Here is a 10,985-nt window from a genome sequence, read left to right as displayed (position 1 = left end):
ATGGTTTTTTTTTCAGTCTCCATAAGAATGTGGTGAAAGGGTTTCTGAGGAACGCAGTTGAGATGCTAACAGAGAATGGAGAAGTTCATATAACACATAAAACAGCACATCGAAAGTGAGAAGCTCGCTAATGAAGTTGGATTAGGGTTGCTTGATAAAATTGCATTTTATTACTGGGATTATCCAGGATATAAAAACAAAAGAGGAGAATGTCAACATTGCGATAAAAGCTTTCCAATTGGAGAATCCAGTACATACAAGTTCAAGATAATGAATTAGTTCATACCAAATTACATGAAATCAAATGAAGTAGTTTATTGCAAGGCTCAATGGTGTCCAAACAATATTCAAGGAAATGAAAAAAAAGGGGTCAGATTAAACATAACCTCGAAACCCAAAATCTTTCAAGTACAACACTCATCAATATAGGGACCCAATTGTTCATTTGCAAGTAGATGAGGAAAAATGCACTTTTCATTCACTAAAACTATCACATGGATTATGGTAAATACCAATTTTGTATTTACTTGTCAGATATTTGATTCACATCTCCAACTACCTTCTTTTCATCACCTTCAACTGCATCTCCATTTGAGCAATGATTCTTCAAAACTGTAGAAATGTCAGCTTCAGATGCGCCGGCAAGCTTGAAGCGTTCAACGGCAGTATTGAGATTCTTTTTCCAACCATCCATTCCTAATTTGCATTCAACTTGGGATCGTTCGAAGAGCATGTTGCCCCAAAAAAGATTTATTTGTGATCTCATTACAGCTGCTTGTTCTGCTACTTCTTCGGCTGAAAGCTCACACTGATTACCTGTTCCTGGTAGCTCATTTTCAGCACCGCTTCCCAGTTTCTTCTTTATCTTCAACAACTCTTCCTTCTTGCCTGAATTTGGATCCTTCAACTCATTTACTCTCTGCTGCTCCAACTTCTCCCACATTTCTGTTGCGTCTTTCATCATCTCCTCTGCACTGTTGAAAAGTTGAAGTGTTTCCGCAGGATCCCATGTTGAGAGGTCTATTTTCTTTGCAAGTGCAAAAGACCAATTAAGTTTAGCCATTTCAAAATGTTGCTGTCCCAATGCTAGCAACCCTTCATAAAAGTCCGGCTTGAACGAGAGTGCTTCAGCATACTTCTCTCTTGCCAAAGAATACTTTTCACCAACCCAATCGTAGGCTGTTTGAAGTTTCTCTGACACTACCTCCTTCCCGGCAGACTCATCTAAGGGAATCCGTTTCCTTGCAGAGCACATATGAACATTCCCCCAATTAAAGAAAGCCAAAGCAGCCACCTCCTGGAACTTAGCAGCTGCTTTGTCAAAGAGGATTTGAGCTTCCTCACTTGTAACCGTCTCCTCAAGAGCCTCTGAACAGTGCTCCATTCCAAGCTCATGCAAATCAATATGAGCATCCGGGTCAATACCAACATTGGTGCGGAAAAGCTGAGCAAACTCAAAAAGCCAATCATCCATCTCAACTTCCTTGCACTCTGGATCTTCGTTAGCCCCAATTTTCCCCTTTGAAGATTCTTTCTCTGTCTTTTCAATCTCCACATCAACACCTTCTGAAACAGAATCACCAAGAGACGAGTGCGACACACTTTCATCTGACTTGGCTCCCTGGCTCTCCAAAGGCTTCTCTACCTCTTCTTCCGGTAGTGGAGGCTCCTGCTCTGGACTCACCTCAACAATGTGCAACCTCAACGTTCTGAATCCACTAGTTTTATCAGCTTGAGGCTCTATTGGAACAAGAGCATCTACAGAAGACTCGGCCAATCTGAGTTCTGTTGTGCAAGTAATAGTCACCAAATCTCCATCATTATCCTTATATTTGATCAAAACTGACTTGGATGAAGGAAAACGTTTGCTCACAATCTCTCTCAACACTTTGAAGCTGCAATTCACCGGCATTTGAGAAAGCCTAATGTCATGATCGTAAACAAGTTTCAATGGCCTCCATTGAATTGCAACCTCAGGAACCTGCCCACGCATAGAAGTGGAAAAAGACTTTTCTCTCAGGCCATCCTTATTCGGATTATCAGCTGCTTTTGAAGAACCACTGCAAGGCTTCAGCACGAGTTTTGGCAACTGGTTCTTGTTCTTGGAACCAGTTTCAGGTGCTACATTCATTTGGTGCTTATCCAGCTTATTATTTGGTGATACAGCTGATCCTCGAGGTGGTGATGTTGATGTCTTCTTAGGCACTGGACGAGCAGGTAAGCAAGGCCCAAGGCCAGCAATTGGTGCACCACGAACAGCAGAAGCCCCAAGTGCAGCCGGAGAGGGCCGGCTCTGGAGGTCTTGCTGAGCCTCCAGACGAGGACCCAATGCAGTCCTTAATCTCCGGCCAATCTCCAAAGCGTCCTTGTTATTGGGTTCAGCCCCCAAAAGAAGTTGCACATCCTGCATAGCCATTTCATACTTTCCAACAGCCTCAAAGGCTCGAGCCCTTCGAAGAAGAGCTCGAACGTAGAGAGGCTGAGCCTGGATTGCCATATTACACTCAGCAATAACAGCATCATAATCAATGGGTTTCATTTGCATCAAACAAGCAGCTCTATTGCTGTGAAAGACAGCTCGGTCAGGGTGGGTTTTGGGGATAAGCCTAAGAGCATTATCATAGAGTTGAAGAGCAGCCATATAGTCCTTGTTTTGATACTTGACATTGCCTTCTTCTTTGAGCTCATTGGCTCTTTTAAAAAACGCAGAAGAGTCTAAGTCAACACCGCCATTAACATGTGAATTTTTATTACTAGAATTATTATCAACTGAAACCTGGTTTGCATTTAAACCACCCTTCTTTTTTCTACCTCCTGATTTCCCCATAAAATGACTAAAAAATATTCAAACTTTATGATTCTCTCTTTCTATCAAACAAGACTGAAGAAATTCTATTCTTATTCTGATACAAAACAAAAGTAGAAATGCTTGTAAATTATGGTCGTGTGATAGAGAGAGAGAGAGAGAGAGAGAGAGGCAGAGTGAGGAAAATGGTACTTACAGAAAATACTTAATAAAGTGAAGAGCTTGCTGCTATCTTTCTAGCTTTGATCATTGAATCAGGGAAGTGGGATTTGCTCATTCAAATGCCTGAGAGTTGAGAAAGGGAAAATGGGGTTTTGATTAAGAGAAAAAAGCAAATGGGGGGGTTTTGGGCGTGCAGAAACCCTAGTGGTAAAAGATAGCCATAGTAGAGTCAGATATATCCACTTTTGGCCAAATTAAGCCTGCAACCTTGGGCCCATACCCCAACTCGAATACAACCTGTGTATCTTACAAATATTTTTAGGTTAAACTATGTTATTAGCGTCAGTACTTTAATAAAATTTAAGATTTAATCCCGGTTAAAATTTAATTTTCTTGTTTTTTTTAATTTAAAACTCATAGTCTAATCATCTTCCTTTTTTATAGTTTTTATCAAAATTTTTCAATTTCACATCACATCATTTGAAACAATCTAATTAACATGCTAAATTAATAAATTTTGACAAAAAAGTGCTAATAATTTTAATTATTGGACTGAAATTTTAAATCACAAAATTTTTAACTCTTTAAGCATAAGAACTAAATCTCAAAATTTGACAATATGTGGGGATTAACAACATATTTTAACTTATTTTTAATGTTTTGTTTTAAAATTACAACTACTAACTAAAGGTGTAGACACATCTTCGGTCAATTTTAATTTTAATATTGAGTAAATTAGTAACTCTAAAAAAAATTGAAGCAATTTGATCCGTGTCATTTGAAAGTGAACAACTAAAGATAATTAATTACAAAGTTAATGCTCGCCATTAAATATGATTAGTAAGAAAATGTGTAAATTTAGAGAACTAAATTCATTATTAAATCTATAATAGATGAAAAATATTGATAATGTAATTAGAGGTGATCATGGGTAAGGCTGGACTCAACTAAAAATTCAGGCCTATTTATTAGGCCCAAGCCCGACTTGGCCCAAAAAATGGACTTAAAATTTTGTCCAAGCCCGATCTGGATAAAAATACTAAAATCCAAGTCCGACCACCTTACCAGTATTAATTTTTATATTTTTTAAATATATATAATATATCAAAAATATTAAAAATATTAAAATAAATATCTCCCAACAAATTGAAAATAAATTTTAAAAAATATGTAGACTTGAATAATAATAAGATAAATACAACTTAACAAGCAAATGTCTCTAAAATAATAACAAAATTAACAAATATCTTTAAAATAATAATAAAATTAACAATAAAATAAGTTTTATATAGTATTCAAACAATAAAATAAAATAATAACAACATAATAATAAAATAATAGTAAAATAGGAGAAAACAACAAGAAAATAACATTCAAAAATAAAAAAAAATAGATTTTTTTTGTCTTTTAGTGAATTCGGTTGGGTCTGGGCCAAAAATATCTTACCCGAGGCCCGGCCTATTTTTTAAACGTGCCTTATTTTTTATTTAAATATATTTTTTAAGCCTATATTTTTTACTGAAATCCTCTCACATTTTGGATAAGCTTTATAATCAAGTCTAATTGTACTTGCCTTCCATTAAATGCTCACAAGATTAAATTACTATAATTGTACCGTACAAGTCCTTTTTCCAATAATATGAGAAAAGATAGCTTGATTTGTAGCCCACAGTTCATGAGGAGTGCGTGCAGTCTGCTTAAAAGCCCAAAGTCCAAAGCACAATTTGGCGAATACAGGCAAAGGGTTTTAGGTTTTAAGGTTCTTCTCTGCCTTTCTGATTGACGCTACTCGTCTCCATCTCTGCTTCGAGTTAGGCTCATTTTGAGGCTTCTCTCGTTTTAAAAATAGAAACAACTTCAAACTGTGCCTAACCGCCTTAGTTCGCTCTTTGACGACGAAATTACCCTTTGAGTATTCACTCCAGCCACCATCCGTTTCTTCCAACTTCTTCTCCAGGTCACTTCAACCTTTTACTTATCCTTTTCTTCAACTCTTATCACTCTGAATTCATGTATATAAGATCCGTGTTTCCAGAAGTTCTCTTTTTTTTTTGGGGGGTTCTATGCAAAATTTGTTCTATTGAGTACTACAGCTTGTGGTGAATATGTCTTGAATTATGCTTTTTTTTTTTGTTATTATTTAAGTTGGGGTTGGTTAGTTTAGCTTTGGGGATTACTCGTTTCTGTTATTGATTGATTCTGACATATTCAAGTAAGAAAATTTGATCCCATTGAACATAAATCTTAGAAATGTAATGCTGTTTTTATGTCTAGTATAATTTCTTCATGTTGGGAATTTTTCAGTTTTTGCACTTCAATCATAACTTGGAATTTGTTTTAATTTTGCCTTCATTCAGGCTTTAAGTAGATTGATTGTATTGAAATAGCAGAAAGATGTCTACTGAAGCACCCACCAGCATGGAGACTGAAACAGTGGCTTCTAAAACTAAACTTGAATCCAATACATTGCCCCCAAAGCCGAAATTCGAGCCTCTGAAAGCTCACGAAATGTCCGATGGTCGAATCCAGTTTCGAAAGGTCTCGGTTCCACCGCATAGGTATTCACCTCTGAAGAAATACTGGATGGATATCTATACACCAATTTATGAACAGATGAAGATTGATATCCGTATGAACCTCAAAGCTCGGAAAGTTGAACTGAAAACTAGATCCGATACACCTGATGTTAGTAACCTACAGAAGTGTGCCGACTTTGTTCAGGCTTTCATGTTGGGTTTCGATATTCTAGACGCCATTGCTCTTTTGAGGTTGGATGAGCTATATGTTGAGTCCTTTGAAATCAAGGATGTAAAGACACTCAGAGGAGAGCACTTGTCTCGTGCCATTGGAAGACTGTCTGGGAAAGGTGGTAAAACGAAGTTTGCTATCGAAAATGCTACAAAGACTCGGATCGTCATCGCTGACACCAAGATTCATATACTGGGATCTTTTGCTAACATCAAGATTGCCAGGGATTCTCTTTGCAGCCTCATATTAGGTTCCCCTGCTGGGAAAGTCTATTCAAAACTTAGACAAGTTACAGCCAGATTGGCAGAAAGGTTTTGACTATTCTTTGTAATTTGATTGGAGTTTTGTTCTTGAATCATGGGATTTTAACTGACATCCGCCTGGGGTAAATGAAAAAGAATGATAAACAGGATATGGTATTTGTTGGGAGTATTGCATGTGAATTTTTGACAGTGAGGGATTTAGTGAATTTTCTTGAAACCATCCTATGAGGTTTCTTTTATGAGTTTTTTCAATGATTTTTACTTCAATGATGGTGTTTAAATTTGCATTTCAATGAAAATATCTCCTTTCTTTTGGAGAATTTACACCTCTATGCAAACAACACTATTAACTGCTGCATGAAATCTCAGGTACATGATGAATCTGCAGTTTAAACTAAAAACAAGGAAATTTCAATTAAGGAAATTAAAGAGTAATTTCAGTTTTCTTTTGAATTGCAACAATTTGGCAATTGTGTATGAACAGTTCGAATGAAATAGATAATCGAAGTACATAAATCTCAATGCGTTAAAAGTTTGTAATTGGGTGACTGAAATCAGAACATTAGTTCTAAAAAGAAATGAAAGAAAATTGGAAGTGATTTTCAGCCTCCAAAGAGAATTCCAGCAGCTTGTTCTTCATTACCATCACATAATTTAAGAGCTTCTATCACCATTTCTCTTGCAAACCCCAACTCAATAAGCTTGGCAACTTTGGCTTCAAATTCAGGTTTCTGCAGAAAAAATAACGAAAGATTAGGAACTGAACCAACCAAATTCCTTGGGTTATCGAATACAGCTTAAAGAAAATATTCTGCAAAGAAGCTAGCAAGGAGCTCAAAGAATTGTTTAGAGAAGACATACATGTGTTGCATCGCCTCGTGCACCTCCTGGAGCAAAGAAGAAAAAACATCCAGAGAAATTCAGAATCGTAATACAAATCCCTTACAAATGACTTCCGTAAGGCCTCTTTCAAGAAACAAGAGTTCAACCGATGTTGCTAGGACTCACTCATTTTTCTTATGTGTTCCATGCATGTTCAAAAATGAGTCCCAGAATATCACCCTCCAAGGACCCCTAAAGACGTGATAAAACTTGGAAAGAAATGACAAACCCATGTAGGGTACATACGCATTCTCAACACTCAAACCTGGTCAAAACTAACTAATGCCAGAAATCAGAACATGTACTTAAAAAAAAGCCATATGCTTGCATTAAGATGAATTTCTGGAGTAAAAGCAACATGAAACATGCATGACAACATCGTGAGATGCCAATTACTAACCGGAAGACTGGCCTCCAGATGGCACATTAGCATTCTTTGTTGTTCCAGTTTTCACCTGAAGGATCAGACAAAAGTTCAGTGTGTGTTGTAGCAGATATATATATATACATTTGTGTGTGTGTTTGTGTTGTAGCCAATATGTAAAAGGACTTACAGAAGCTCCTGAGCTTGATGCTTGTTTTGCGTGCCTTTCTTCATCAAGGAAGCGAGAAGGGATGTCCTTTTCTGAGAAGAGTAAATACTTGGTAAGAAATTCAATTGTGTAAAGTCATGAAAAGATTGACGTCAATGATTGCGTGATAATCTGGAAGCTTTGCAACACTTCCACAATATAATGATAAAGTCACCAACCTTGCAAAAATGGTACTGAAACTTCTCCTCCTCCAACTCTAAGAACATTATCCTTCAAGTCAATAATACACTGTACAAATGTGGCAGTAAGGTTTAAGCAGAGTTATGAATGTGAAGCACAAAAATGGAGGAATACGTCACAATATTAAAAAGAGATGAAGCTACCTGGTGTTTACGGAGCATATCCAATCCAAAGAGGAACTCCATATTGGGAGAGTCCAAAACCAAGAAGGAGCAAGGATAAAATATCTCCCCAATCTACAAGAGAAACCATGAAGTTGGATGCAACATTAAGCATAATGAGCAAGTAAAGAATTGTAATAAATGAGACATGTGATGAGGATAACTTATTGGACAAATTTCATATAAAAGCAACCAAAAAGGAAAAGAAGATTACGAAGTGTTTTATACTAGAAAAACAATTGACATACTACCTTAATTGGAGCAACATGAATTCGTCCTAGTATCTCGGATTGACCAACTCCATGAGCAATACCTTTATACCTTTGATCCATAAGCCTCAGCAATCTGGAGGAAACAACACCAAAACAGCAAGACTAGTATCAACAAAATTGCCCTTTTCAAGAAGCCAGACACAATGTAAATTACAAGCCCCCACACCTTCTCCATGTAAGGAGGGACAGGAATATTTCAATGACTAATGCAATTAAGCTACGATGACTTCTATAGCAGAAGGAACTTTCTAGATATCAAAAAGGCAAAACGTTAGTAGTACATACCCACATCGCTCAGCACAGCTTTTAGAAATAATTGTTGACTGGGCACCACTATCAACAAATGCCTAAAAAAAATTATAAAGTAAAAAAAATTAGTATTCTCAGAATCCTGTATTCAAACATCAAGAGTATATACAAATAAAATAATGCAAAATTTCAACTAGAAAATCAATAAACAACTGCAGAAGTGTTCCTTGGATGTGCACAAAAGAAAGGAAAAGTATCACAAAAGGTATGACGGAAACCATACGCTACAATCTCATAATGGTGATCCTTGTGAAATATGTGTGTGTAAAGGACCTGCCATCTAATTTACCTTCAATGGGACACCATTAACCTCCATGTCCACGTACAGCATAACCTGATTAGTACGACAAGAAGATTACATTCTAAAGGGGAAAAATAATAAATTTAAATGGGTAAACTTCGCAAGGAAAGCGAGCCTACATACCACCCTTGCAAAGCCTTCAGGATTATATTCTAAGGCAGCAGCCCAGTTCTCATCAATCCCTTTCTGCATCAATATTGCAAAAGGTCAAATAGCCAAAATATCATATTGTCCAGGAAAAGGAATCGAGTGCTAAGTATGGAGATACCACAATCCTTTGTCAAACTGTAAATTAATATACAAACACATTTCAAAAGGAAATAAGATACAATTAAGTTAGATTGATCGAATGTTGAGGAAAACTAACCTGCCGAATGGCAGCCTCAATTTTCTTTTGTGCTTCAACATCAAAAGGATCAGCTTGTAGAAGAGCCTATGGGGCAAGATTAAGTAAATGTGCATCAATCAAAGAGATGATCAAGCAAATACAATTTTATCATAAGTATGATCATGCTGTTCTAGTATTTTATAAGTTTTCTCAATAATTTTATCAAATCATGATACATTCACCACTGATTCACAACCAACTAAAGGCATAGACAACTAATATAAGCTACTCACAAGCTCCTCCTCCTCTTGTTGTCGCAATTCAGATCTTCGTTGATGACGAGCTCGGAGAATCTCCTGCAGTTTGTTGAGATCGTTTCCGACAACGGCTTGAGCAAGCTCAGGATCAGTCTGAAATAATTGTCCAATTAGATTAGAATCCTGTCGAATCTGTTGTTGGAAAGCTGCAGGATTCACGGCAGATCCATCAGGATTCAAGCTCAAGTCATTCCTAGATGCACTGCCACTGCATTGACAGTACACATCCATGTTAAAAATCTCATAACAAGCATCCAAGTCAGGTCAGTGATATTTCAACAGATGAGATTAAAAAGAGTCAACGTCAAAAAACAAGATAAGAAAACTACTTGCCTTGAAGCAACACCAGAGACCATCATAACTAGGTCATCATCCTTAACACCCAAAGCACTCAATTTCTCAGAGTTGTTCATTTCCCTTCCATTAAACAACAGTTGCTGCTGCTGCAATGGCACCATAGTCTGCCCATAAAACCCAAACAAGCTCTAACCTATTAGCATAAACTTCGATCCACCTCCAACTCTCAAAACTTCTTTTGGGGAAGGAAGGGATAAAAATTGTATTTTTTATCAACTAACGTAAGCTAATGAATCTCAATAATCAACTTTCAAGAACCCCAAAACTAAGGAAAGACAATGGTTTCAGTTAACCCCCAAAAGGATTAAATAATTTAAAAAGGAAACATAAAGAAAAAAACGGTACTAATCTCTTACCTCAACTTCTAGCAAAGCTTTCAAATTTTCAACCTATTAGAAACAAAGGAAAATACCAAAATCAGCAAAATAAGTATAAAGATTGAGGAAAAAGGGGTAGCTTTCAAAACAAATTCAATCTAATAAAACAAGTAAAAAAAATCAGCAAAAAGGAGTAAAGAATTAAAAGAAGGGATTAAAGGGTGCTTAACAGTTTCATGAGGATCAACATCCAAGCTAAGGATCTGTTCATCTGCAGTCATTACAGTAATTCTCATCCTGGCAGTAGCTTTAGATCTTCTTCGTCTCTTGTTAGCTGAAGGGTTTGATTTTATGAAAGTTTTGGGGTTAACAAATAATTAGTAATATATAAATAGAAGAAAAGAAAGGACTTTAATTTACCTTTGTTTGAATTTACTTTATATTGGATGTTGTTTCTTACGACAGAGTTTCAGTTCCCTTCGCTCTTTTAACTTGTTGTCGAAGTAGGTGCAAGTGATTCTCCACAATGGGGTCTAGAGTTAATCGCTTACATGTCATACTTTTATTGGTAGTCTTCCACTGTACGTTTTCTTTTAGATAAGTATATCAATATCGATTTTGGTCTATGATACTAAATTTAAATTCCTTAAAAAAAAAAAAAGGTAAATATACAGATATTTTTAAGTTTTCTAAATATATGTTATAATTTTAGAATTATAATTAAAATAATAAATTTTGTAAACATTGAGGACTGAATTTATTATTAGCTTAATAAAAAATTGACATTAAATTTTGTTACTCTCTTAGGACAAAAGTAACTAAAATATTTAATTTGAAAAATTAAGTAATTAAACTAAAAATATTAATAGTGGGTGACTAAAATAGAATAAATTGAATAGTTAAGTAATTATGCCTTTTTCTTTTTTATTCATGACATTATTTCAAATGAAGCTTAAAGGTGAAAATACCTCTTTAGTCCTCAATTTCAA

General features: G+C 36.0%; 3 protein-coding genes across 7 annotated transcripts; 1 reads left to right on the top strand and 2 right to left on the bottom strand.

Moving 5' to 3' along the window:
* Positions 1 to 218: 218 nt before the first annotated feature.
* Positions 219 to 3,247, bottom strand: LOC108464198 (protein CLMP1-like). Of its 3 annotated transcripts, none has more exons than XM_053024667.1 (2): positions 3,003 to 3,247; positions 219 to 2,903 (listed from the first exon to the last, which is right to left on the bottom strand). In XM_053024667.1, exon 2 carries the CDS (start codon positions 2,825 to 2,827, stop codon positions 524 to 526), a length of 2,304 nt encoding a protein of 767 aa, XP_052880627.1. In that variant the 5' UTR covers positions 2,828 to 2,903; positions 3,003 to 3,247; the 3' UTR covers positions 219 to 523. The 3 variants fall into 3 exon arrangements, with proteins under 3 accessions (XP_052880627.1, XP_052880628.1, XP_052880629.1); XM_053024668.1 differs by having other exon boundaries at positions 219 to 2,693; positions 3,003 to 3,244; XM_053024669.1 differs by having other exon boundaries at positions 219 to 2,564; positions 3,003 to 3,242.
* A 1,360-nt stretch (positions 3,248 to 4,607) lies between these two features.
* Positions 4,608 to 6,199, top strand: LOC108462984 (uncharacterized). 2 transcript variants are annotated; one of them, XM_017762912.2, is made up of 2 exons: positions 4,608 to 4,925; positions 5,359 to 6,199. In XM_017762912.2, the coding sequence occupies exon 2, from the start codon at positions 5,363 to 5,365 to the stop codon at positions 6,032 to 6,034; it is 672 nt and encodes a 223-aa protein (XP_017618401.1). In that variant the 5' UTR covers positions 4,608 to 4,925; positions 5,359 to 5,362; the 3' UTR covers positions 6,035 to 6,199. The 2 variants fall into 2 exon arrangements, with proteins under 2 accessions (XP_017618401.1, XP_017618400.1); XM_017762911.2 differs by having other exon boundaries at positions 5,326 to 6,199.
* A 168-nt stretch (positions 6,200 to 6,367) lies between these two features.
* LOC108461395 (protein DNA-DAMAGE INDUCIBLE 1) lies at positions 6,368 to 10,531 on the bottom strand. Of its 2 annotated transcripts, XM_017761237.2 has the most exons (16): positions 10,417 to 10,531; positions 10,227 to 10,330; positions 10,036 to 10,068; positions 9,656 to 9,783; positions 9,299 to 9,530; positions 9,045 to 9,110; positions 8,801 to 8,863; positions 8,666 to 8,710; positions 8,353 to 8,414; positions 8,047 to 8,140; positions 7,778 to 7,870; positions 7,613 to 7,682; positions 7,416 to 7,486; positions 7,262 to 7,316; positions 6,841 to 6,866; positions 6,368 to 6,710 (listed from the first exon to the last, which is right to left on the bottom strand). In XM_017761237.2, exons 2-16 carry the CDS (start codon positions 10,290 to 10,292, stop codon positions 6,582 to 6,584), a joined length of 1,233 nt encoding a protein of 410 aa, XP_017616726.1. In that variant the 5' UTR covers positions 10,293 to 10,330; positions 10,417 to 10,531; the 3' UTR covers positions 6,368 to 6,581. The 2 variants fall into 2 exon arrangements, with proteins under 2 accessions (XP_017616726.1, XP_052880300.1); XM_053024340.1 differs by lacking the exon at positions 10,417 to 10,531 and having other exon boundaries at positions 10,227 to 10,410.
* Between the last annotated feature and the right edge of the window lie 454 nt (positions 10,532 to 10,985).

Source organism: Gossypium arboreum, chromosome 13 (assembly GCF_025698485.1).
Source record: "Gossypium arboreum isolate Shixiya-1 chromosome 13, ASM2569848v2, whole genome shotgun sequence".
Taxonomy (NCBI): Eukaryota; Viridiplantae; Streptophyta; class Magnoliopsida; order Malvales; family Malvaceae; genus Gossypium; species Gossypium arboreum.
Note: the sequence above shows the minus strand (reverse complement) of the source record. Positions and strands in the feature narration are given on the sequence as shown.